This window comes from Vigna unguiculata, chromosome 10, assembly GCF_037176805.1.
Source record: "Vigna unguiculata cultivar grain cowpea cultivar isolate G323 ecotype 2 chromosome 10, ASM3717680v1, whole genome shotgun sequence".
Lineage (NCBI taxonomy): Eukaryota > Viridiplantae > Streptophyta > Magnoliopsida > Fabales > Fabaceae > Vigna > Vigna unguiculata.
In genome coordinates, this window is record NC_140801.1 from 40,729,081 (window position 1) to 40,757,055 (window position 27,975).

The 27,975-nt window shown below is 30.0% G+C and overlaps 1 protein-coding gene and 1 long non-coding RNA gene across 2 annotated transcripts; one reads left to right on the forward strand and one right to left on the reverse strand.

Annotated features, from left to right (window-relative positions):
- Nucleotides 1–6,103: 6,103 nt before the first annotated feature.
- LOC114165487 (cationic peroxidase 1-like) lies at nt 6,104–26,764 on the forward strand. The gene is made up of 4 exons (XM_028050099.2): nt 6,104–6,385; nt 6,597–6,788; nt 6,952–7,117; nt 26,284–26,764. Exons 1-4 carry the CDS (start codon nt 6,170–6,172, stop codon nt 26,667–26,669), a joined length of 960 nt encoding a protein of 319 aa, XP_027905900.2. The 5' UTR covers nt 6,104–6,169; the 3' UTR covers nt 26,670–26,764.
- On the reverse strand, nt 22,971–23,645 carry LOC146883205 (uncharacterized). Its single transcript, XR_014985369.1, has 2 exons — nt 23,306–23,645; nt 22,971–23,229 (listed from the first exon to the last, which is right to left on the reverse strand). It is a non-coding gene; the product is annotated as an uncharacterized LOC146883205 (long non-coding RNA).
- Nucleotides 26,765–27,975: the final 1,211 nt, after the last annotated feature.

The window sequence follows — 27,975 nt, forward strand, 5'->3', positions numbered from 1 at the left end:
TTGATCACCTAATTGATTATGAGAGTGTTGAAAAAAAAAATCTCATATTGATATTTACGTTTATATGAAAAACGAATATTTTGCACTAGTACCAAAAGATATGTGTCTTATTGATTGTGCAACAACTTATACAATTCTCAAGAATAATAAATTTTTCTCTTGTTTGATGATGTGAGACATCGATGTTAGTATTATTTATAGTACTACAAATATATTTGAAGACTCTAGAAGAGCTATTATACTTCTACCAAGAAGTTGAATAGAAACTTATTAAGTTTCAATGATATTTGTCTAAATGGATATTAAATTGAGACAAACAATGAAAAATATATGAAATATCTTTATATCTCTATGATTGAGTTGAAAAAGAAAGTGTATTGGAGAAATTATCAACATTCTCTTATAGTTTGTACTACAAGTTTATTAGTACAATTGAAATGCATGTCATGGTAAACTAGAAGTTTACAAATCAAAATGATTGCCTTGTTTGACATGATTAGTTATTATGATACGAAAAAAAAAAAGGTTGAAAAACTCATGTGGACACGTTTGAAGCGTGGCAGACCTATTGGTTCCAAAGATAAAAACTCTTGAATGAGAAAGGGAGCTAATATGCAAAATGACCTAATCGAAAAAGTTGAAATCCCAAAAAGATTCATTTGACATAATTAATGGTTCGGTTCCAGAAGAACCTCAGGTACCTGAAATGGTTGAAAATGATGAGATCTCAATAAATTATGTCATCAATCATATAATATGGAACCAAAATAAAGTTAACATTGACAAAACTTTTACTTATAACATAGCGATGAATGCTATGAATGACAATGAGGATCAATAAGCAATGATCATTGAAGATTGTCGGCAAAGAAAAGATTGGCCAAAATGAAAATATGCAAAGAAGCATAATTATATTTGTTTGCTAAAGGAAATGTTTTTGAACATATAGTTCGCACACCTGAAGTTATGAAACTCGTTGAGTACATATGGATTTTTGCGCAAAAATCAAATTAAGAATGATGAAATTGTTAGATACAAAGCACAATTAGTTGCTCAAGGTTGTTCACAAAACCTTGTATTGATTTGTGAAAAAACATATTCACTAGTATTGGATGCAACAACATTGCAATATTCGATTATCCTAGTTGCACAACAAGGTTTGCATTTACATCTAATGGATGATGTTACAACCTATTCGTACGATTCTTTTAAGAATCATATTTATATGAAAATCCCTGAAGGATTTTATTTGCCCAACAAGACAAATTCTTAAGAGGGTTATTCAATAAAATTGAACATGCTCTTTTATTGATTAAAGAAATCAAGACGTGTGTGGCATAACCGTCTTATTGAGTACTTATTAAAAGAAGGATATAAAAATGATCCTATTTGGTCTTGTATTTATATGAAAAGATCCAAATAATGAATTTTCCATAATTATTGTTTATGTAGATGACATAAACGTCGTTGGAATTTCTAATGAGATCACAAAGGCAATTGATTACTCAAAGAAATAATTTGAGATGAATGATCTTTGAAGGGCAAAGTCTTATTTGAAATTAGAAATTGAGTATTTAAATAAAGGTGTTTTTATACATCAAGAAGCTTATATAATTAAGGTGCTTAAAATGTTCTAAATGGACAAGTCATGTCCATTATGCACTCCAATAGTTGTGAGGTCGTTAGATGTTGATAAAGACTCTTCTTAGACCTCAAGAAAATGATGAAGATCTTCTTGGTCTAGAAGCACCATATCTTAGTGTCATAGAAACACTAATGTATCTTGCTAATTATACTCGATCTAATATTGCATTTGTTGTAAATTTGTTAAACAAGATATAGTTCTTCAACTACAAGAAGAAAATGGTTTGGAGTAAAACATATACTTCGTTACTTTAAGGGTACTACGAATATGAGCTTATTCCATCCAAATGATTCAGATTCAGACCAATGGGTTATGGATATGCATGTTATTGTACATATTCTTACAATGTCACAATGGTTGATCACAAACAAGATGTTTGTTCACATGTGGTAGCACAATGGTTTCATGAAAGTATATGAAACAAACCATAGTAGCAACATCGTCTAATCATACAAAATTATGAGGAAAGTTGTGAATATGTTTGGTTAAGGTTTATAATTCAACATGTGCAAGAAACTTGTGACTATCCCGAGAAAGATGGAATCAACAACCATATATGAAGACAATAGTGTATTGTTCAATTGAAAGGATGATATAGATATCCAAAAATTCATTCATCTGAAAATATGACAAGTCCATTTGTAAAGTTTTTGCCAAGAAAAACTTTTGAGCAAATGACTCACAAATTCGGACTCTGTCACCTTAATGATGTAAGTTTACATGAGGGGGAGAAATAGAATATGTGATGAACAATATTGTATTAAAGAATACAGAATGTTGTACTCTTTTTCCTTCACTAGGTTTTTTATCCCAAAGGGTTTTTCCTAATAAGGTTTTAACTAGGCACATTCTTTATCAATGGACACTCAAGGGGGAGTGTTATGAATTAATGATTGTCCATTGATTTGATACATTTACTCATATGATTCATTACTCTTTATGGTAAATATTTGTATTAACTAAGTTGATTTGTTTCCTTTATGGATTACATATTGTATCTATAAATAGGACTCTTCTTATCAATAATAATACACAGATGAGTTGCTCCCTATTCTCTCATTCTCTAGTATCTCTTGTTTCTTGTCTTCTCTATTATATGTCGTCGTCATTCTCTATGTTATTCGCTTTATTTCATAACAAATTGAAAAATAATTTAAATTAAAATAATAAAACTTTAAACTTAAAAAAAATGAAAAAAAAAAAAAAATATATATATATATATATATATATATATATATATATATTTCTGTTTTTAGTTAAAGTTTTATTATTTTAATTTAAATTATTTTTTAATATTATTTTTAATATTATTTATTTTATTGATATTATTATAATTATTTTATTTATATATTTCATGTGTATAGTATTTTATATTTTATTTGAATTTTTTAATTTTGTTGAAAATTTAAATATTTAATTTTAATCAAATTTTTAAAATTTATTCAATTATATACTTTTTTATATTTTTAAATTTAAATTTATTTTTATATAATTTATTAAAAATTTAATTAAAATAAAAAAGAATTAAAAAAATCATATTTAAAATAACATAGATAAATAATATATAAATAATAAAATTTTAAATTTGAAAAAAACGAATATATATATATATATATATATATATATATATATATATATATATATATATATTTATATTTGTATATATATTTTCTTTTTATCTTTTTTTAATTTGAAGTTTTATTATTTTAAAATGAATTTAAATATTAAATGAAGCAGAATAAATTTTTTATTCTTTTGTTTTTTTATTTAAAGTTTAATATTATTTTAATTTTACTTATTTTTACATTTATATTTATTTTTCGGTATATTAAATAAAAATAAAATTATATATATATTTATATTAATGTTTCAAAAAAAATATATATTAAGAAATATGAAAACATAAAAAATAAATAAAATAATAAATTAAAAAAATCATTAAAAGTTAAAAAAATAAATTTTAAAAAAAATTAAAAATATTCAAAATAAAATTTATTTTTGACTTACGGAAGTCAACTTCCGGAGAATGTTTTCTGACTTCCGGGAATATTTTTTGATTTCCGGAAGTCGACTTCCGAGAATATTTTTTAACTTCCAGAAGTCGACTTCCGGTGATAATTTTTGACTTCCGAAAGTCGACTTCCGGTGATACATTTTGACTTCCGAAAGTTGACTTCCGGTGATATATTTTGACTTCCAAAAATCGACTTCCGGTAATATATTTTGACTTTCGGAAGTCGACATAATCTTGGGGGTGTGGTGTCTACGAGTTTTCTTAAATGATCAAAGAATTTTTTGGGAATTTAAAAAAAGTTTGGAAGTGTAGAGAAAAGTTTGGAGGTGCAGGAAGAAAGACCCATAAAAGATACCCAAGCGAAACCGGCCCGTCCAAAAGAAACAGTACTGGACAGTCGGATATTTTGGATTCAAATAAATATAAATAAATTAATATGAATAAAACGGGTTTTAAGTGTTCGGATTTTAAATTAAAATTTCCTTTACACTCACATACACTTGAGTTTGTCTTTTTTGTCACAACAGATTATTTTCCCAAAACAAATCATATTATTCCGATAAAATAAAAATCTTAACACCGTAAAAAAGAGAGTTGAATTTTGAGATGGGAGAGGTTGCAACAAAAAAGAAAAAGAAATAGAGGTTGAGTTTCAAAATAGAAGAATGAGGATGGAGGAGGTTGGTCCAGAAAAAAATGAAGGTTAAAGTTTTTATTGAAGGAGTGGGACAGAGAAAATGACATAGAAAAAAAGAGTGGTCAGAATTTTGACAGAGGAGAATGGAAAGAAAAGAGGTAATCCAAAATTAAAGACGAATTTTGAGAGGAGAGAATCGGACAAAAGAGGTTGACTACCCTCCTAAAATTGAATGATCCGTTAAAATTAGGTTTAATACTTTCGTCCTATCTGTTATCATGCATGACTTTAATATCGTGTACCTCGTAATTTATGTTTAATGTGACAAATATCTTAATATGATATGATAAGTATCATTTTATATTTATATTTTTAATATTTTAAAATATTATAAGTTTAAATAGAGATTTTTAATATAAAAATGTAAAAAAACAAAAACAATTTGTATATTTAGACAAAGTGATTTGATATATATATATTTTTTTAAAATTTAATATGTATATATAAATGTATATATAACTTATAGTTAAATTTAATTATTAATTTGGTCTGAAATAAGAGAGGGACTAAATTTAAAAAAAAAATTATAAATAAAAAGACTAAATTGAAAACAAACACTATTATTAGGATGGCAAAGCGGGCCAACCCAGCCTGTTTTGACATGCCCCGTGTTTTGGTCTGCAAAGTGCGGGTTGCATTGGCCCGCCCCGCAATTTAATTTTGGGTTCACTTTTTTGGCCCGCCCCGCCCTGCGGGTTGGCCTGTGGGCTGTCCCGCATTTGTGATGAGTGAATTTTTTTTTTGTGTTGAGCAAAATAATTTTTTTTTTCATAATAATTGATATTAATTTTCTATCGAAATAATTCCAATTAGTTTACCTAATCAAAGACAAAAAAAATAATAACGAAGATGATAGCTAAAATACAATAGCAACATGTCACCTTACAAGACATCTACTTAAAAATTCATAAAAAGATATTCCATATTCAAAAATTAAAATCATTATCTTATATACAATGATTATACATAAACATAATAATAATAATAATAAAAATAAAAGGAACTTAAAGAAACAACCTGATGAATGATGTGATTATTAGAAAATGAGAACATATAATTTTGTAAGCGGGTCAGCGTGCCAGCCCGCCCCGCCCCACCTTTAGCCTGCGAGGGCTGCGGGCCTATGAGGGATGGGCCATTACGGGCCAACAGGTTCAACATCCCAACTCGCCCCGCAATTTTTTGTGCGAGCCTGCGGCCAGCCCGCCCCAAATTGTCATCCCTAAGTGTTATGTGACAATAATATGATAATGTACGAACACGACGTTGATGTCAGTATAACGAAAATGATCAAATTGAACACTTTAAAAAAATTGAAGGACCAAATTGCTTCATTTAAAAAAAGAAAAACTAATTGAATCAAAATTATAAATAAGGGGACTAAATTGAAAACAAACATAGTTATGTGAAATAACATAACATATACGAACACGACATTAATGTTAATATAACGAAAATGATCAAATTGAATATTTTTAAAAAATTTGAAGTACTAAATTGAAAAAATAAAAGATTAGGGGTCTTTTTGAAAATGTGAATAAAATTAAATGATCAAATTAAGTATTAAGCCTTAAAATTAATTATCGTTGAAAAGTTTCCATTTTACATTTAAAATAGTTTTATGAAACAAAAGGAAAAATATTTAAATTTATTTTAAAAATTTAAAAACTATCAAACAATATCCGAGGTAAACAATATCCAAAATAAGCATCATATGTCTTTATATAAAGGTGCCATATATTTTTCTGTCAATCATGAACTTGTGTGTTCACGAACTCTCTTGTCTACAGTAGCTAAAGAATTTCCTATAACCATGGCTGCAATTAAACTCTGCATTAATTGTTTGTTTTTATGCCTTATTGGGATAGCTTCAGCTGATTCTGCTAACAAGTTACGCCCAGACTTCTATAATTTACAATGCCCCCTCGCACTTCAAACTATTAAGGAAGAAGTAACCACTGCTTTGAGGAAGGATCCTACCATGGGTTTACCCTTATTCAGTCTTCATTTCATTGATTGCTTTCTTCAAGCAAGTCTTCATTTTCCTCAACTTTTATGCATTACTTTCGAGAACAGTGCATACAAATATGCATTCTGCATACAATATCCTTCTAGATATATACAAAACTAAACTGTATAACTTACAAGTTAAAGTAACATACAATATCATACTCACCCAGATACTAAACTTCATCTTTGATTTTTATTTTTCTGCTTTTGCTGGGTGAAATGTTGTATAGGGATGTGATGCATCGATTCTGTTGAAAGACACGCAGAATTTCACCGGCGAACAAAGTGGCGTTCCCGATGCTGGTTCTACAAACGGCACGGATATCATAGAGAGGATAAAGGGTAGACTCGAAAAACTGTGTCCTGGTGTTGTTTCTTGCGCTGACATAGTAGCTGTTGCTGCAAGAGATTCTATTGTTGCTGTAAGTATTCAATTCATTCAAAAAAAAAAAAACGAAGCTAGTTAGATTATTATATATACCTATTTTACAAATTAGATTTTGGATAAAATGTAAAAATTTAAGACTTTCTGTATATAAGTGATGTGCATGATTGTTGATGAATGAGACATATGATGATTCCCAGCAAGGTGGACCAAGTTGGAACGTTGGATTGGGCAGAAGAGACTCGACAACTGCTAATATAAGTGCTGTTTCTACAGATTTACCTTCTCCCTTTATGAATCTTTCTCAGCTTCTTGCTACATTCGCCAAAAAGAATTTCACAGCCAAAGAAATGGTTGCTTTCACAGGTTAATTACTTGCCATAATGCATTAGCAATGCTGTTTTTTTCGCAATACTTTAGGGTTATGCATCTGATTATTGTTGGGTTATCTTTCATGAGTCAACAATCTCTTTTCATGAGTCAACAATCTCTCGTTGAGTCCCTAAACTTTTCTTCGTATGATATGGTTATTGGTTTTTCTTCATATGATATGGATATGGTATCAGTCATTCGAATCATTAGTGATTTTTTTATTATAGTTACGTTGTTATTTTAATCTCGAACTATCTGTTTTGATACCATAATTAAGATTTCTTTTATATGGGTTATAGTTATCGAGTGATTATGGTTTTATATATAATATTATATTCTTACACACATAAATATTTTTGATATTATTTTTAACCCAAAATCTTAAGACAAGAGAATCATGAGTCTTTGTCTATTATATCTAACTAGTCCTTCTACCCGTGCAACGCACGGGTATTTTTTATATGTAATAATTTTGGTCATAGCAATGGTTTTTTGGATATTTAATAATCTATATGATGATAATCTAATGTTTTAAAAAGATGTTGACATTTATCAATGGAATAGATCAATTTAGAATGTAATTAAAGTTGTATGTCAAGTTAAGATTTGATTTCATTGAATATTGTCGTCAAGCACCCACAACAAAAATATGACTAATACACTACTTTGTTAACATAAGAATTAAAAAAGAAAAAATTACATACCTAGAATGTATCCTTTGGTATTGAAGTTCATAACTTCCTTTTGTACACAATGACTTCTTTGTTCAACTTTTTCAGTACAATGATTTTCCTACATGGCAGAAAATACATAAATCAATTGATATATATTTATAACAGTTTTGAAATGAAAAATAAAATTCTAAATGACATACCTATAATTGATTTCTTTTCAAAGAGTTTCAAAAATTTCTTTGTACACAACGTTTTTAGTTGTGTTTGTTACCTTTCCATCTTCATCCAATATAAGTATTTTCAATCCTCTTTTGGTTTTGACTCTAGAAATAGCAACATATAGTTGGCCATGTGTGAATACAGGTTGTGGAAGATAAAGGCCAACTCTGGAAAGCGTTTGTCCTTGACTTTTGTTAATCGTCATTGCAAAGCATAAAGATATCGGAAATTGTCTTCTTTGAAATTTGAAAGGCAACCCTGAATCCGATGGCACTAAATCCATTCTTGGTATAAAAATGCTGTCACCAATGTTTTTTCCAGTAATTACAGTTGCACATATTACATTCTTGCCTAAATGTTTGACTTGCAATCTTGTGCCATTGCATAAACCTTTTGCTTGATCAATGTTTCTCAAGAGCATAATTGGAACACCTGTTTTCAACTTCAGTTTATGATTTGGTATCCCTGAACATTTGATATCATTTAAAAATTCAGATGTAAACCATTCAGATTGCACTTCATCTTGTTCATCAGATTGGCAAGGTGTATCTGAACTTAAATAAGTCACCTCATCACCACCAATTAAGGACAACATGAAATCATTTACTTGCTCTACAGAATCATTTGTTGGGCACAAAATTGCTCCATCATCAAAATAATTAGGATTCAACATGTTAACCACAAATTCAGGATAGACAAATTCAACCAATGACAATAAAGGTAAATCTGTGTTTGTAATTAGGATCTGTTCGGGAATTTCAACAATGCACTCACCATTTTCATTTAGATCCATTCTTGCGTCTCCAATCTTCAAAATCCAATCAGCAAATTCTTGAATATCATTGGCTGTTTCAGTATTTGATGTAGTACTTAATCTCATGTTCTTGGATAACTTTAGCACTTTACAACAATTCCATAACACTGAATAGTTGATTGATGATTTTATGATATCAAACTTAGATCCTTTTTTGATAACTGGTAGAATTTGTCTAAAGTCACCTCCTAACACAACTGCTTTGCCACCAAATGGTTTGTCTTTATTGGCATCATCAACATTTCGCATAATATCTCTTAGTGTTCTATCAAATGCCTCAAAACACATTCTATTCATCATTGGTGCTTCATCCCAGATAATCAAACTGGTAGCCATAAGAAGTTTTGCCCTAAGACTACCTTGTGCTATGTTGCAAGTTGATTCTTCATTAATTAACAGTGGGATGCAAAAGGTAGAGTGTGCTGTTTTTCCACCAGGAAGTAATAAAGAAGCAATTCCACTTGATGCTACGTTCAAAACAATCATGCCTTTGCTTCTTAGACCAGCCGACAATGTCTTCCACATAAAAGTCTTACCTGTACCACCATAGCCATATAAGAAAAAGAATCCTCCCTTCTTTGAAAGAACTGCTGTCATGATATGCTGATATACATCAATTTGTTCATCATTGAGTGCCTTAAACAAACTGTCATGTTCTCTCGCCATGTCTTGTTTATTATATTGCAACTCATCAACAATAAATCTATTATTGAATGTATGTACATCTGAAAGATCAAGTTGAGGTAATGAAGGATAATCTTTCAAACTTCTACCATTTGACAGTAGCATTTCCTCTATTTCCAGAAGACATAGTTTTTGTAATTCAGCAGTCTCAATTTGAAGACCTGCAAATACAGATATATAATAATCATATACATATATATAATATAATAATAAACAACTAAACTTGAGAAGATCTTAAATAAGTAAAGAACAATAAATACAGATTATGAATCTGTAAATTAATATTGATTATAGTTTGAGAAGACATGCAATAAGTAAATAAAACAATTAAAATATATATGTATACGAAATTAAAAGAAAAAATATGAAGTACCTGGTAAGTTCATCTCCTTCCTTTTTTGGTACAAAATTCCATCACATAAGATACTCCAAGTACAATTCCAAACTATATCTGGTTTAGAAATTGTATTCATGGACAACAAAGTAACAAATAATCTTCTAAGTTGATACCCACAAGCAAATTCACTTGCTTCTTTGATTGCATCAATATATTCTTTGTCATCAGCCAACAATCCCAAAACATAGCAAGCTTCTTGGTATGTTTCATAATACTTTCCATCAATTGTCTTAATGCTTTCATAATCAATACAACCTTTTTGAATGGTCAGTAATATCCTCAAATAATAAAGTTCTCCAGACCCAGGAGGAATATAAGTAAGTCTACCAATGTTGTAGCCTTTCTTCCTTGGTTTCCATTCTTTTTCTTTGGCAAACCAGACAAATTTACTTGGAAATTCTGAATAAGTCAATTGTTTTCCTTCCTCATAGACTTTGTTAGCTTCAAACCAAGCTAGAAACATGGTGTTAGCATTTTCGTATCTGTTGAAGACCACATTAATATCATCATCATCTTTAAACAAAGCTGATTGTTGGCCAGGAAGATGAAAGGTCAATCTCTGAACAGGAGGCCATCTGTGATGGATGTCAAAAGCAAATATTCTCCAAGCAGCTTCACATGGTGATAGATACCTACAGTCGTAATACCTTTTGATCTCATCAATAATGGTTGATTTTTCAGACTGTGCAGAGTTCTTGCTAATTTTAATAGTAGCTCTGTCCGGACCTTTGTTCACATATTTGAACAAATATTTGATTGAATTGGTCTTGTTGCAATACTCTGTATTGACGTGTGCTTGATACCTCATTAGAAGTTGTGGATTGTAGGGAACAACACTTCTATTGTCCAGCTTAATTCCATTCTTCTCAACAAATCTACCATTATCAAGTCTTCTATAGCATGGATATCCGTCTTCGTCAATTGAAGTCGAAGATCTGAATTTTTTTGGATAAAATTTAGAACATCTTCCTTCCTTCATGCAAGGTGAATTACGTCTTGCAGGTCCGCATGGTCCATGAATCATGTAACTTGAGACAACTTTTTCCAATTTGGGGTACAGATCAGAATTTGGCAATTCAGCTGATATTACTTTATCAATATCAGTTGAATTCTTCAACTTGCTTTCTCCATCCAACCATAAAAGTATATGCGCATGAGGTAGACCTCTTTTTTGGAATTCTACTGTGTACATTCCTGCATATATAAATAAAAAGTAAATATAGTTGTTAGAATTAAATTTAACAGAAAATTATATAATGTATATAACTTCATATATAACATACCTGCAGTGCTTTTTCCAAAGAAGTCTTTTTTCTTAAAATCTGTCATCATTTCATCCAGCTTCATTTTGAACACTCTACATACAATATCAGGTCTATCCGAAGCTGATAACCCTTTTGCTAAGACAAATTCTTTTATTTCACTCCAATTGACATTGCATGTTATAGTAATGAACAAATCAGGATATCCAAATTTTTTACAAATTGCCATAGCATCTTGACAATTGTTGAACATGTATCTGGTACCACCAGTGAAAGAAGCAGGCAAGACAATACGTCTTCCAATTAAAGAAGGATCTGTCTCTCCTCTATTAACAGCTTCTTGTAATCCATTAAGAATATCACAGCGAATTAACTTCTGATTCGCTCTGATGAATGACAACCTTTGCGCTTCAACCATTGTATAGCAATCCACCAGAAACTGTTGGAACAATCTGCATGCATTCACAATATTTCCTGCTTCTACAGCTCTTTGTTGTATTCTAAACGCAATAAATTCTCGCAAAGAAATTCTAACTCTTACCCTGGATTTTGTTTTTGAATGACATTCTCTTATTGGTATATCCTCTTGATAACCATCTTCTCCATATGGAAACATGAGAGGATATTGCAGTGGAATGAAAGCGGTGTGAGTTTCGTGCAGTCTGGTTAATTCACCAGAACATTTTTTTACCACTATATCTCTGCCTACATCCATATTGCCAAAATCACCAACTATAAGTGCAGCTATTTCATCACATGAAGGTGTATTGTAGACTCTGGGGTCTTTGTTTCTGCCTCTAAATAGTCTTAGCGTGAAATCTGATTCCATATGTTCCAGTGACAAATCTCTTACTCTTCTAAAAGTTTTCGCAAGAACATTGTGATTGTCAATCATTTGAATCAAATCAGCAACCAATGATTCATCTATAACAGATTCCTTTGTGTTTGTCCTAAAAAATAATAAAGAGAAAGCATGTCAACACATATATTTAAATATTTCATATAATTAAATTATTTAATATATTGACTGACCTGAAATGGTTGACTCTGTTAGTCATTTCATTTTCGGTATCATATATGTATAGCTGTGCAAACTTTGGCTTTGATCCATGCTCTGGCAATAAACTGCCAATACGGTGATAGTTCTGTCCATTCAGAATAAATTGTGGAGGAGCAGAACCATTGTTCATTGAATTATCAATCTTACCACCAATTGAAGTAAATGCAAACATGCTATTGTATACTCTTATGTTTTGTAAAAATGATTTGCTTCTCTGATCTTCACCATTTAACAAACCTTCAAGAAGATTAGGTGGTCTTTTTAATAGTGGAATTTGTACTTTTCCCTTTTGACAACACAATGAGAATTCAACTCCCTTAGATGTGTTACATTTTTCTGCTCTTTCTTCATACCAAAGTTGAGCTTTACAGTATTGGCATTCCAAGCAAGGTTCTCCAATATTGAGCAATTCTGAAAATCAATATCAAACATTAGAATTAAGCTGCGAATATTTTAATCTGCAGTTATATACAATTGTGTTGGACATTATGTACCTTGTAACTCTCCTTTGCAATACAATTCGTTTGTAGTTGTAGTACTTGTATGATGTTCTTCAATATTAGTAAGATGAAAACTAATTATTGATTTAAAAGGAATTTATATTAAAATCAATAAGTTTAATATCAGAATTACCATCATCTGTTATTGTTGCTGAATCATCGTTTGTGTCTGAATTATTATGTTGTCTTGTTGTTTCATCATCAAGATTGAATCTGTTTTGAAGTGATTGTATGACTTGAAAAGGATATTTCACAACTTTATTCTTAGAAACAGAATGCGACCCAGTTACAACATCTGATCTCCAACCTATGAAAAACAACCAAAAATAATTGTCCTACCTGCATTGGCATCGTTAGTATGAATCCAAATGTAATTACCTGCACTGGAATTGTTCTTATTTTGTCCATAATTTCTCTGACTGTTATTGTTAAAAGCTGGAGTCATTCAAAAACATTGATATAAAATCTAAAATTGTCATTTCAACATGTATATATCAAATTAAGAATAATGTACAAATATACCGAAAGGACTATGGTAAGTTAAAGTAGAAGTTGCAGATTGTGAAGTGATTTGTTGTTCAACTAAAGTACTTGAATAACTTGAGAATTTGTTCACAGTTTCTGCATTGAAACGAAGGTTAGTTTAAAGTGGTACGGATTTAATATTCTTCATAAATAATGTTACTGTTAAGCATTGGAAGAACTTGACAACTGACCAATTTGACTGTGAAATAATGAATTCATATTGTGAAGGTTGTTGTTGTTGTTGTCAACATCTGGAAAAGGATTATTGTAGAAGCATTGTTATTAAAGAAATTAAAAAAAAAGTATGGTGCAGAAGCGAAACAAACTTACTTCATTGATTAAGTTAAAAACATTCTTTAAAGATATAGATTAGAAAGAAAAAAACTTACTAATATCCAACTGTTGTAATGGATTCCTTTCTATATTTTGGTGAAATGATGTTTGTGATACAGTTGGTTTATCTGTGAGTTGAGACGTATGGTTTGCAAATCTAGTTTTCTTTCTTGCATTCTCTTCTTTCTCATCTGCAACAAAAAAAAAAATAGAAACATACAAATGCATCATTTCAAAATAAATTATTGATGAAGAATTAGAAAACTTAAATGGATTAAGTAAGATGTTAATGACTTACATGAATGTTGAGGATTTTTTGCATTGAACCTCTGTTGTAGCAGCAGTTTCCTTCTCAGCCTTGCATTTTTACAATCGTTATGCTCCATTACAGTACAGAAATGTTATGGAATAGTTTCAAAGGTTACAATGGAAGAAGCAAAAATAAAGGTAAGTTGACTCAATGGATGAAAAAGTGTTTACTGTTTTATTCCTATATTGGTGAATGTTTTTGTTAAACTTTTTGTTGTAGCTTGTACCTCTAATCACAATTTTGGAAACACAAATATATATAATTATAGTACGAATGTGTTTTTTGAGAAGAGAAAAAGATAAAAATAGAAGACAAACATAAAAAACAGAAAGAGCATGCAGTACTGAGTGTTACTATATCAGAAACATTCATATATATAGCACTTATTTCAGAGTTGATTTGTTCTTGCAACTAAGAAAACATTTCCTTTTTATGTAGGTACAATCAGACGTTTTTTTGAGTCAGTACTATATATAGTAAAACAAAGAGAACTTTTTCAAAGGAATTATGTACAATCTTAACATCATTATGTATAAAAATGATAACATACAGTCAGTGTACGCACATACTAAAGCAACATACATCCATACATATGATTATAAAAATGATAACTTTTCATTATTCCTCCCACTATATATGTTTCAATTTCATCATATATATCTCATTTTAATTATAGCACAATAAAATTTTATTTCTGAATATGATACCATAACAGAGAAACTTCAAAAAGATTTCATTGATAAGAAGGTAGAACTATACATATGCATTGCTGAAAATAAAAGAACTTGTAGGTTGAAAACTACATAAGTGGCAGAAATTAAAATATAACTATTTATTGTAACTGTAAATTAAAAATTACAATATGTTAGCACTTTGACATTCTGATTGCTTTTCATGTGGTCCACCTCAAACACCAAGTCAATAGTTTGATGAAATCCATGAGCAGTACAAAATTCCTTCCATCCACTTCCAATTTTGCTAGACTTCTTAGGATGATTTCTCAACAGTAGTTTGCACTTCACTGTTTTACGCGGTCCATAAAGATAAATGTATTTAAAACTTCCTTGACGAAGATAATTGCCAAAATTAGCTGGCAAATCCTAAAGAAGACATAAAGTATTAATGAAATTAGTATATGGATTAAATTTTAAAAATAATTTCGAAATATAAATCAAAATACGATACAAACATCCATTTAGTAAAAAATATGAAATTTATCTCACCAGATGGCTAGCATTGCATTGATTTGGATTCAGAAATATTTTGAAATGCAACTTCGGTCCATTGAAAAGGGGTTGATCTGCCTGAATTCTTTTAAGAAATCGTGCAATAGACAAAGGTTTGCATTTACTGGGAAAAATAGTGATGTGGAAGCAAGAATCACCAACATATCCAAAATAAATAGTGTGAAAATCGTGAAGATCATATATGTGCCTTAATTCAGACCATCCTCCAATTAGCATTGGTTTTTGTAAATTCTTGTTATAAGCAACCACATGTCTATTGCCTTCATCATCTCTTAAAGTCCATTCACGCTGAAGATCGTCATCATAAAGAATGGCGAATGCACGATCAACAAAACCAACAACCTCGAAAGACAGAATTTTTTTAACAAAAAATTGGATTAGTTAACGTTAAAAACAGGATATTGTAAAAGAGAAGAAGAAATCCTTCTATGCAATAGAAAGAGTAGAAGAAATCTTGTAAAAGAAAATATGTCTGAAAAGTTTGACAATGAACTTACCTCGTCCTGAAGGTGAATAATAGAGAACTGGTACCTACTCATTCTATAAATAACATCATCTTCATTGAAGTTGTTTTCCATTTGGTTGGACTTTGAGAGAGATAGTACAGAAAAAGTTTGAAGAATGTATAATATCCTTGAACTGATCTTGCCGTCTAATGTTCATGGTAGAATGTAGATCAATATTTATTTATAGAAGACCAATGACAGATGAAAAGACGGGACGATTCTAAATAGATTCTTCAACAGTAACGTAATTATTACTGCATTGGAAAACTGGAAGAAGATAATAACAAAATAAAACATTAAAAATATATAACGTTACTAAAAATGTATTATATTATTCTATTCTATTACGCTACAAATATAATAATATAATATATGTAATATAAACCAATAACAAAATTCCAAAAATAAAATTCTGTAATGTATAATATTATACGTATAAATTTAATATTTCATTCGTACTTGTTGTATAAAAAAATGTCAAATATATCGTAGAAGGTTTAAAAGTTATTAACAGAAGATGAGCCAAAAAAAGTATTCAATAGAAAATGTATATGGCATCCAATTCTGTTGTCAAAACTTAAAATCTGTCAACAGATAATTCCTTTGCCATATTTATATTATTTATGAAAAGTAAATATTATGAAAAATAGACATTTAGAAATAATGTTATGAGAAAAAATATATATATGTTATTTATGAGTAGCACAAGTTTAAAGAAGAATTCTTTTACACCAAAAAGAGGTTATTTACGACTTCCATTACATGATGCTACAAAATGAAATCAATTTCAGCAAGTTTTGATGTAGCTGGAAGTAATCTTTGTTGACAAAAATTGAAAAATGTCAACAATATCTTCTGCACCAGCATAAAAAATTATTTCAAATCTAAATAAATAAACTCAAAAGAGCATAATATTGTTATCATGAATTTGAACATAGAAGTTGAGGTTCAGATGCAATTAAAGATAAAATTTAACATAGAAGTTGATGTTCAGAGGAATTTAAAGACAACAAATAACGTAGACATATTACATCCCCAAAATGAAAGTCATAAAAATAATAGTCTTGAAATAGAATAACTAAAAGTGGATCTCAAATCGCTGATTTTTCCTTCTTAATATTTCTTTTTAAAAGCTTCAATGGAACATTGTCTTCTTCGATGGATTCAAGTGATGCAGCTTTCTTTCCAGATTCTCTCTTATGTGAACTGCTAGCATCATCGTTGGTTGGATTATCTTGGATTAGTTCAGGTGATTGGGATCCAGACTCAATTGTTTCTTTGGTAAATCGGACTAATAAATCCTACAGTATTAAAAGAAAATTTATTAAAACAAAATGGACAGAAGAAAAGGAAAACATGATTAAAATTATGAAAGAAATCATTGATTTTAAAAACATGAATATAAGTTGTATACCTCTGAAATATTAACGGTGGACTCATTCACTATACGCAATTTTTCCCTGCTAAACTCACCATTCCCAGCATAAACATCCTTCAAATAGGTAGAAATAATGAGATGATAGAAAAGAAAAACATTACTGCATTATAAAGAGATTATAATGTAAAAAATATTATCTTAAATTACATCTTACCACAGATTTCAACGAAGAATCATTGAATTTGTCAATGATATCATCATCAACACATATTTTCTTCACTCTGAAAGACTGTTCAAGTTTGAAATTCTGATCGTTCCTACTTTCCACTTTAAAAAGCAGACTTCTATCAACTAACTCATCAAATTGCTTAGGCAAATTTCCAGAAGAATTCATCTACAAAAAAAAAATAATTATACATTGTGTAATTAAATATATAAGTGGAAATATTGAAGAGTATACCTTATCATGAGCGTCTAACATATCAGCACAAGTTTTTTTGAAAAGGGTAGTTGCATCCCTATCAAAGAGGACAAATGTGGTTGAATCGGAAGAGTCCATAACTCGGATCTTAATCCTATATCTGAAAATTGTTAAATAAATTTCATCAACTTCATAAATTAATTTTACCATGTTGTTTAAAATTGACATTAATATTAAAAAACAATTCGTTAACCTTGGAAAGACTTTTATAACATGCTTGTTACACTTTTCACAAAAGAACATCTTTGAATCTGGATAAACAGCTTTGTTGCACACACAAGCAGTATACCACCAGTCATCGTCAACCAAGATATGCTTAATTGTTCCAAACAATATGAAAGTGGTGACCTTTCAATATAAAAAACATTAATGAATGTATTACTGTCAATAGGAAAAATTTTACAATGATACCAAAATATTTTCTAACCTCTTTACAATCTTTTAGACCTTGAATGTTGGTTCTAGGTGTAAGTGTTAAAAAGTCCTCTTCGACAGTATTTTTTGAAGTCTGAGAAAGTTGCGTTAATCCTTGAGAGGGAGATTCATTGTTCTCAATCATTCTGTGCAAAAGGAAATTTTGTTATACTCATAAAAATTAAATATATTATTGAATGTATGTATATCTGAAATATGAAGTTCACGCAATCAAGGATAATTTGCATTACAAAGTAAAGAAAATATAGTGTATGTCATATCTGAAATATCAGATACACTATACTTTTAAATATAAATTTCGAATAGAAATTACCTTGATTTAAGTTCAGATGCTTCCTTGAAGTTAACATTGTACTTAATACGGGTGCAGAACTTACAATTTTGAACTTGAACCTTATCTATATTTAAAAATATATTGTATGTGAGAGTAACATGTAATAATTAGTACAAACTACTTTGTAAAAGTAATAAGAAAATTTTACCTTGAAAAGTTTTGACTTTCGCAAATTCTATGCTTACAGCAGTATTTTGTACTTCTCCACTCGAAAGAAATACATTCATTTCATCCACATAAATACCAAACAAAGTACACTCTATTCGAAACCTAAAAATTTAAGTGCAATATAATGTGAGGTAGTTATTTGGAAAGAAATATAAAAAGGAATTTAATATAGTATAGATATACAATACCCATCGGCTTCTATTGCTATGACATTTAATTTTGTTGTCTTTCCATCAACTTGCAATTCTCTTTCAGTCCCCACTCCGACCAGTAATCCCAAAATATCTAAAATGCATTGTATATGTGCTAAATCAGATACTTTAAAAAAAATGTTTATTAAGAAATAAATTAATACTTACGGAACTAAAAATATTGACTTACCAACCAAATAATCAGTATCAAATGCAGAGGTTGTCAATAAAGACAAAGGTGTGTATTGTGGTTTAATATCAGGAACCAAATTAACATTAACCAAAGAAACTTTTGTACCAAACTGGAAATTTATCTTATAAGGGTGGTGTGTTGTTCTGTATATTCCAGAATTCGGAGCAACACTGAAGTTTTGTATAGCATAAACATGGCCTTCAGAAATGTCATTTTGAAATTTGTAAATTAGAGTACGTCTAATTGAAGCATGTATTTTAGAACCCTGAAACACATAAAATGAACAGTTATAAATTTTAGTATAAATTTGTTTAGCATACCACTATTTAATACATACAAATTTGTAAATGAAAGTAGGTGTAATGGAAGAATTTAAAGAATAACAATAATAATAACCTCTTTGTCTTGAATAACGAACTCCATGGAAAAAGGACACCTCTGTTTAGTGAAATCAGGAACAAACCATGAACGAATGACCCTAGCGATAATATTCCAATTTTCCTTCTGGGGGCTTACTTCGCTTATGCTCTGGCTTTGGTTAGGAACTTCACAGAGAGACATGTTGAACTCAGAAGAACAATATTCAAATGTGAGAAGTAAAAAAGACCGGATTAGATTGGAGACATATTTATACTTACATACATAAATAAGGAACTAATAAGACAAAATTGTTATGCAAACCACTAAAGTAAAGAAATACCAAAAAAAGGTTGAAATCATAAATTACTCATCACATTTTATTTTTTATTAGTCAAAGGAGAGTAAAAGAAGTTAAACGATTAATGAAGACGTGGATAAGGAAATTTTTGAAATGGTAAAAGAAAGCAAAAAGTAGAATATATTCAAATAAGGACAATTCAAACATGTTGTACGAACGTCTTGACAGAAGTCATGGGAATATATATTGGTTAACCCGGCAAATAACATCTATTGATGTCAGAAGGAATCAACTATTGATATTCATTTATTGAAAGGTTTCATAGTAAAGGAAAATTCAGAGAAAAGCATTCTGATCAAAATAAAGCATGAAGCACATTACTTGAAAGTGAATAAAGAAGGGGTTGGCGTGATGGAATAAGCAAAAAACAATTAAGAAAAAAACTGCATATACATGCATACATCCTGGTTTCTTATGCATTCACGAAAGAGGAAATGTAGAGAAAAGTGATAGGAAACGATAATGTCTTAGACGAAATTTCAGAACTGCAAATGTCATATCATTTCGTCTGTAAAGCAACACTACTATATTTGTACATAAAACAAATGAAGTACATACCTGTGATGACTGCAAACGTTAATGGCTTGTAAGAATACGTTAATGTATGTGAAACGTCTTCTGGATGAAGCAACTGTGTTGGATCTGTACAAAAAGACAAATAAAAGTATGGTGCAGAAGCGAAACAATCTTCTAAGAGAAGGAACTGTGTTTGAAACTTGTAGGAGAAGGCACTCGTTTGGATTATTTAAGTTAATAAAGTGAAAAAATAAAAAGAAATATACATCAATAGTACAATTCAATATTTTATGAAATGACGGATGCTTACACCAGAAGAAATGTCGTGGAAGGTGAAAGATAAAGAAAAGCAGTGCAATATGTCATATCAATAGACATTGAAATGAAAGATTAAAAAAGTATTATAAGGGATGTGTATGAAAAGTTTTCTGGAGAGCTATATATTTAAATATAGATAAAAAAAAAATAAAAAGCAGAGACATGATATGATTTGTGTCTGACAGTAATTAAATGCCACAGATTTACGTATATGGAAGAAGATATGGAGCAGGTATGAGTAAATAACTTTGCAGAAGTTCAAAATAAACAGAGTAAAACATATACATATATCTAATATAATAATAAACAACTAAACTTCATACAAAACATACAGATTATAAATCTGTTAAGAAATATTGTTTATAGATTGTTCATAGCGGATGATAATAATCATTTATATTAAGAAGAACATTGACATCATTGCTTGCTTGTTGACCGTCAACCTCAAAAAGAATTAAATCTCTTTCCTCGAGTCCATGCACTTCACGAAAACGTTTCCATCCACTTCCTATCTTGACTGATCTAGGTCTAATCAACAACTTGCATTCAACTCGTGCCTTTGGACCGTAAAGAACAATGTGTGAGAACTGAGTGTTAGCAAAATATTGTCGTAAGTCTGAATTTAAGCCCTGGAAAAAAAAAATGATGGACACAAATTACTTTTGTAGGTGTCAAGGTTAAAGAAAATAAATGATGGACAAAGAAGATAAACAAAATCACCAGAAAGCTTGCTTTGCAGTTGTACTTAGAAAGCCGGAACTCAAAATGAATTAACTTGGTCCTTATGAGAGGAGCATTTGTTCTAACATGACTTAGGAATTTATGGACAGTTGATTCTGAACAATGATCGTATAAGTGTATTTCAAAAACAGAATTCCCGAGATGCCTTAAATAACATAGTTTCGGTGGTTGAATTTGATAAAAGTTTCTTATATCAACCCAGCCATCAGTAATTCGCGGACCATAGGTATTCATGTTGAAGGTAACATGGTGAGCATGGCCTTTTTTATCACAAATAGTCCAACGTGGTCCCAGTTCAATGCCTAATTGAATGACAAACAAACGATTGACGAACGCAAAATCCTTCATAAGAAAAACAACATAAAAACATAATTAGTAAAGGATGTCGGAGAACAGTGATGGTAAATAGTAAGCAAATTCGCAAAAACCTGGTCTTCCATGAAAATAGTAAAGAATCCACCCTTCCATTTTGAGCCAAGTATGGATTGTTCACCAAGGATGCATTGCTTAGTTGTCATCTGTAAAATTGGAAAAATAGGCTTGTTTTGGCAAATATAAATTAAACGGACTGTAACAGTGTTGAACAAATTGTTGAACATGATGAAAATAACAGCTTCTAAGAACGTCTGTTTAAAAAAATTACAGAAAGATAATGAACACAACATAATATCAAAAAGACTGGTTAAAAAAATCAGAGAAACATGCTTATAAAAACATGAAGATCAAAATCGATTATAAAAACATGAAAGGAAGATGAAGATCAAAATCGATTATAAAAAAGGCTGCTTATAAAAACATGCATACAATATGGCAAGAAAGATGAACCGAAAATAATATAAAGACCACTGCTTAGAGACACGTCTGCTGGTAAAAAGGAAACGAAGATGAAGATGAAAACCGAATATAAAAAATGCTGTTTGTAAAAACATCCATAGAATATGGCGAGAAAGAAATATGGTGAGAAGATATAGGAGATGAAGAGAAGTAGAGTTGATAAAAGGGTTTAACAGTCATACCTTTTTGTAATGAATAACAACTTCTGGAAGTGCAAGAGGAAGGCTTGTTATCGCAGTGTAATGGTGTTAATGTCAAGCAGAGAAGATAAGTTAATTACTTTCATCCTGCAAAAAAAATTAATGAAACAAATATATACCAGACAGTGGAAGAGTCTGGACATGGAGATAAGTATGACACGGCAACAGACACTGCAATCATCATTCTCGTGAGAGGTGGAAAAAATAATGAGAAAAACGTTTCAAATTTCTAAACGTCTCTTGGAAAAAGAAATGGTCATTAATTTTATCGGCTGAATGATTTCAAATAATGAAAGAGTGTTGCAGATGATCGAGGAGTTCAATCATCATTACCTCGAGCAGTGGAGTAATTAATGCGGGGAAACCTGATTTGAAATATTAAATTAAATGATTTATACTAATTAAAATTAGAAATATTCACATGTTGCTCAGGAAATCTAATACTATATAATGATTCAAATTTAATGTCTTTTAATGACGTGTATGATTAAAATTATAATTGAAAAAACATTAATTAATATTCTGTTTAAAGTAATGATTTAAATGTAATAGTTTAATTTTATAAAAATATATTAGTCATTAATGTCGTGTACAAAACTCGTAAACATAAGAAAAAATAAAAAATATCATACAGACTAAATGTATAAAAGCAAACACATAGACTAATATATGTTATAAGTGCATACAAAATATACTTGACCTAAAAATCTTCTTATATACATATATATATTTATATATATATATATATATATATATATATATATATATATATATATATAAGAAGATTAACAAAAAGACTATAGAACATGTTATAAGTTAAAACCAGATTAATGGATAAAACACTTTGATATGGTTGGTTGTTGTGTGTCCTTCAACTTCAAAAAAAACCTGACGATGATCATCTGCAGAAAGTTGATGAAGATTACAAAAACTTTTCCAGCCAGTTCCAATCTTAACACAATTAGGTCTTATGATCAGTTTACATTCGACTTGTCCCCGTGGTCCGTGTAGAACAATAGATCTAAGACCACTGTTTTTAAAATAAGTCGCTATTTCTTTTTTCAAATACTGCAAAAAAAAGGAGAAAATATCTTAGTTATTCAGAATGGATGAAAATAAATAATGAAAGAAAAAAAAAACTAACCAAGTCGCTGGATCGACAGTAATATGTTGATAGTTGAACTTCAAAATGCTTTAAGTCTGAAGTATGTAGAGGACGACGAAGAGAAAGATGGTTGAAGAAGTTGGCTTTCAATGTTGAGTCGCAAAAACGTTTAGAGACGTGAAGTTGGAAGGACGAATCTCCAAAATATTTGAAGACAACCAATTTGTCAGACTCATGTGCATAAAAAGATATTAAATCATTCCAGCCTTGGGTGATCATTGGAGTGTGAATATTCATGTTGTACGTAACAGTATGAACATTCCTGTCGTAATCAACAATGGTCCACTGTGAACCAAGGTCCTTCAAATTACGAATTATGAAGAGACGGTCGACGTACCCAAAATCCTTCAGAATAAGGAAGGTTAGAATAAAGAAATACAAACCAAAAATAAAAAGGAATGTGAATGAATAAAGAAAAAACCTGGTGTTTCAAAAACATAGTGACGAAACCACCAAGCATTTTGCCAGAAAGTATGGCTTGTTGTGTGCGCACGGATTCCATTGTTTCAGTAAATAGTGGGTATGAAGAATAATTGGAAGAGAAGATAATGGGTCAGACAAAAGAAATAAGTTTTGTCAGTATGTAGACGCCAATATATAGAAAGAGAAAACGAAAGGTCATTACTGTTGCAAATATAAAGAAAGAGAAATCGAAAAGTCATTCCTTTTGGTAGGGTCCGTACTTACACGTGAAGCGTGCATCAGAATTTATTCAATTATTTGTGAATTTAAAAGTGAAAAAAAAGGACGACTTAAAAGATAATAGGGTTGGATTATTTAACTTAATAAGGTGAAAAAATAAAAAGCAGAAGAAATGACGGATGCTTAAAGCATAAGAAATGTTGTGGAAGGTGGAAGATAAAGAAACATAATGAAGCGTGCATCACAATTTATTCAATTAATTGTGAATATCAAAGTGTAAAAAAAGGACGACTTCAAAGATAATAGGGTTGAAATAATTAAAAAAATGTAAAAAAATAAAAAATTACAATTACAAATTAAAACTTTGTGAACTGTTATTTTGAATACACAGAGAATACAAAGAGTTTTTAAAAATCAAAAGAAGAAGTCGAAATAAATTAAAAATAATAAGAAATTACAACATGAAATAAGCTGACATCTATGACTGGCGTTCTCCACAAAAATGATGAACATAAGAAACGTAATTTTGTGTTTTAAAAAAAAAGTTTGTGTTTTAATCTTCATTTCAAAAAAAAAAACTGAAAATTAACATGAAGCAATATAGAGAGAAGAATAACAGAAGAATATGATCTGCAGAAAGGTCAGAGAGATACCTGGAGAAAAAGATGTATGTGGTTGTACTCTTCATTTCAACCTTGTAAGAAAGATGATGAAGAGAAGAAGATGAACAGATGAAATGTAAGAAAGATATAAATAACCTGGCCAGAGTCGAGTTTTTACTTCAATTTTAAACAAAAGATTGTGCTTGTACTCTTCATTTGAAGCATTTAAACACTGAAAAATAAGATCAAGCAAAGAACCAATAAATATTTTAAAGAAACATAAAGAAAAATAACAGTTAGGTTAAGAAACAAAAAAGTTAAGAGATGAACAACAAAAATGGACAGATGAAAGGGAAATCTCAGATGTTGAAGGTTGTACTCTTGATTTCAACCATTTATGTAACTGAAAAATAAGATGAAGAAAAAAAAACATTAGATCTTTGGAAAAAAATTGAAGAAAAATACCAGTTAGGTTGACAAACAAAAAAAAAAGATATCCACAACAAAAATGGACAGATGAACGGGAAATCTCAGATGCATGTCTTTTTAACCTTCAGTTGAAGCCTGAAAAGAAAACAAACATGATGAACAGAGAAGATGAAAGATGAAATGAAAGAAAAATAGAAAAAACATCTCCATAATGGGTTTTTTGGTGGAAAAAGAAGATGTATGTGGTTGTACTCTTCATTTCAACCATTTCTCTACCTGAAAAATAAGATAAACAAAAAAAAACATTAGATCTTTGTAAAAAAATTCAAGAAAAATAACAGTTAGGTTGACAAACCCAAAAAAAAAGATATCCACAACAAAAATGGACAGATGAACGGGAAATCTCAGATGCATGTCTGTTTAACCTTCAGTTGAAGCCTGAAAAGAAAACAAACATGATGAACAGAGAAGATGAAACGATGAAATGTAAGAAAAATAGAAAAAACAGCTCCATGATCGGTTTTTTGGTGGTTAAAAAAGATGTCTGCGGTTGTACTCTTGATTTCAACCATTTATATACCTGAAAAATAAGATGAACAAAAGAAACCATCAGATCTTTGCAAAAAACATCAAGAAAAATACCAGTTAGCTTCACAAAGACAAAAAATTAAACATCAACAACAAAAATGGATAGATCAACGGGAAATCTGAGATGCATATCTTTATAAGCGACAGTTGAAGCCTGAAAACAAACCAAAAATGATCAACATAAGAAGATGAACAGATGAAATGTAAGAAAAAAAAAAGAAAGCATCTCCAGAATGTTTTTTTTGCTGGGTCGGTCAGAGAGAATGAGAAGATAGAGAAAGAAGAAAGAAGCCGCTGCCAGAGAGAATGAGAAAGATAGAGAAAGAAGAGAGAAGACGGTGGCAGAGAAAATGAGCAAGAGAGAGAAAGCATTGGTGACAGCAGAAGCGGAGAAGACACGGAAGAGAGAGAAAGATTTTCAGATTTGTGAAATATTATACCAATGGATTATACAGTTCAGATTTTCAGAAGTTTTTGATTTTTTTTTAAAAAGTGAAAACGCTGAGAGAGTGACACGTAAGCTCTTTTACTTTTTGTAGATAAAAATTTGAATTAAGAAGAAAATCAGATATATTATTCAATGTAAAAACTTCCTTTTGTTAGTTCACAATTGTATAATGATATTGATATGCAACTTTGATTCACCCTTAACTATTTCCACCGATTATATATACACAAATGAAACTTCTTGTTCAGGTGTTCACACCGTAGGCTTCGTCAGATGCTTATTCTTCAGAACAAGGATTTATAACGAAAGCAATATCGATCCGTCGTATGCAAGATCATTGCAAGCAAAGTGTCCCTTCGTAGGTGGTGATGATAACTTAGCTCCTTTAGATCGTTCTACTCCTCACCGATTTGATAATGCTTATTACAACAATTTGGTGGTGAAAAAGGGTCTCTTACACTCTGATCAAGAGCTCTACAATGGTGGTTCCACAGATTCAATAGTTGAATTTTATGCATCCAACGCTTTACGCTTCAGAAGAGATTTTGCTAATACAGCGATCAAGATGGGAAACTTTGGTCCTCTTACTGGCACCCATGGCCAAATCAGAAAACAGTGCAGCAAAGTTAATTGAGTTAATCAGAAAGTGTTTTTTCAATGGCAGTTCATTATTGATAAAAGTATTATTTTAATGTAGATTTTTTATACCTATATTACTTAAAGTAAAAGTTATTTGTATAAATAATTTTGTTAAGTAATTTGGGTTTATGAAAATCAGATCAAAATGATATTTTTATTTATAAATAATTGTTATTGAAAACACTTTTAATAATTATGTACGGCCAATTTAGTCAGTCATCTAATAGTCAATTACTTATTAAAGTTCCTTAATGGTTAATTAATTACTTCAAACATTGGACAATATTTATTTTAATATTCCAATTAATCAGTACGGACTACAGTGCTGTTTTTTTCCGGCTATCTATTAAAGTGAAATTTTGATTTTGGTTAATACCTCAATTAATTAATATGTTTAATTTGTGTGGTAAATAATGACGTCCATGTATGGATAAATAAATATTATTATTCACAAAGCCTCAAACCAAAGTTAGTATAAACAAGAATGAAACCCAAACTCAATATTTTTATAGATTTTTTTATTTATTTTAAATTCGAGTAATCTATACGTTGGATTCTAGTCATATACAATCTTTGTTGAACAATTTTTAATAGATATTGTCGTGTATTCAAAGAAAAGGTATATAGTAATAATCATATATTATATATAAACCGGAGAACTATAATACTTATGATCGACAATAACTAACTAATGACCAACTACAATACTCTTCATATGGTAAGTTTCAGAATTTCGTCATGTAAATAGCGATAATTAAAAGATTAAAATTTTTAATTTAATTAAAAGGAATTGTTACGTTTTTTTTTATCAAGAAAGAATAAATAAATTATAAAAAAACACTTATGGAATACTCTAATTCTTTTATTAAAAATACTCAACCTCAAAAAAATATGCAGAAGTTTGACATCATGACTATACAAAATAAGAAGTCTTAAAAAAAAACAAAAATAGTTCAATCATATAAGGAAAATATCCTTAATGAAGAGCCACTTGAATCAAAAAGCTTCAAAGCCAAGACCTCTTCTATAAGCCAGTGAAGACATTACCAAATCAGATACAAAATATAAACCTTAGCAAATGAGGAAGCAATGGATATACATGTAGAATAAAGAATAACTATCCACCAGAAACCTTGTTTTACATATTTAGGTAGAATCCAACCAAGAACCAAAATTTGAAACAAAGTTGGGAGACATTGAATCGCAATTACCCAACTGTTTTCTGCCCCTTTCTGATCAATGTTCTTGAAGCCCACATTTGTAAGATGCAGAAATGCAGGATTATACTTACCATAGATATG

Excerpts from the sequence above, each read along its gene's own strand:
- LOC114165487 (XM_028050099.2), top strand. The coding sequence starts at position 6,170 with ATGGCTGCAATTAAACTCTGCATTAATTGTTTGTTTTTATGCCTTATT. Across the intron at positions 6,386-6,596 it reads TCATTGATTGCTTTCTTCAA|GGATGTGATGCATCGATTCT; the intron begins GCAAGTCTTCAT and ends AATGTTGTATAG. Across the intron at positions 7,118-26,283 it reads AGAAATGGTTGCTTTCACAG|GTGTTCACACCGTAGGCTTC; the intron begins GTTAATTACTTG and ends CTTCTTGTTCAG.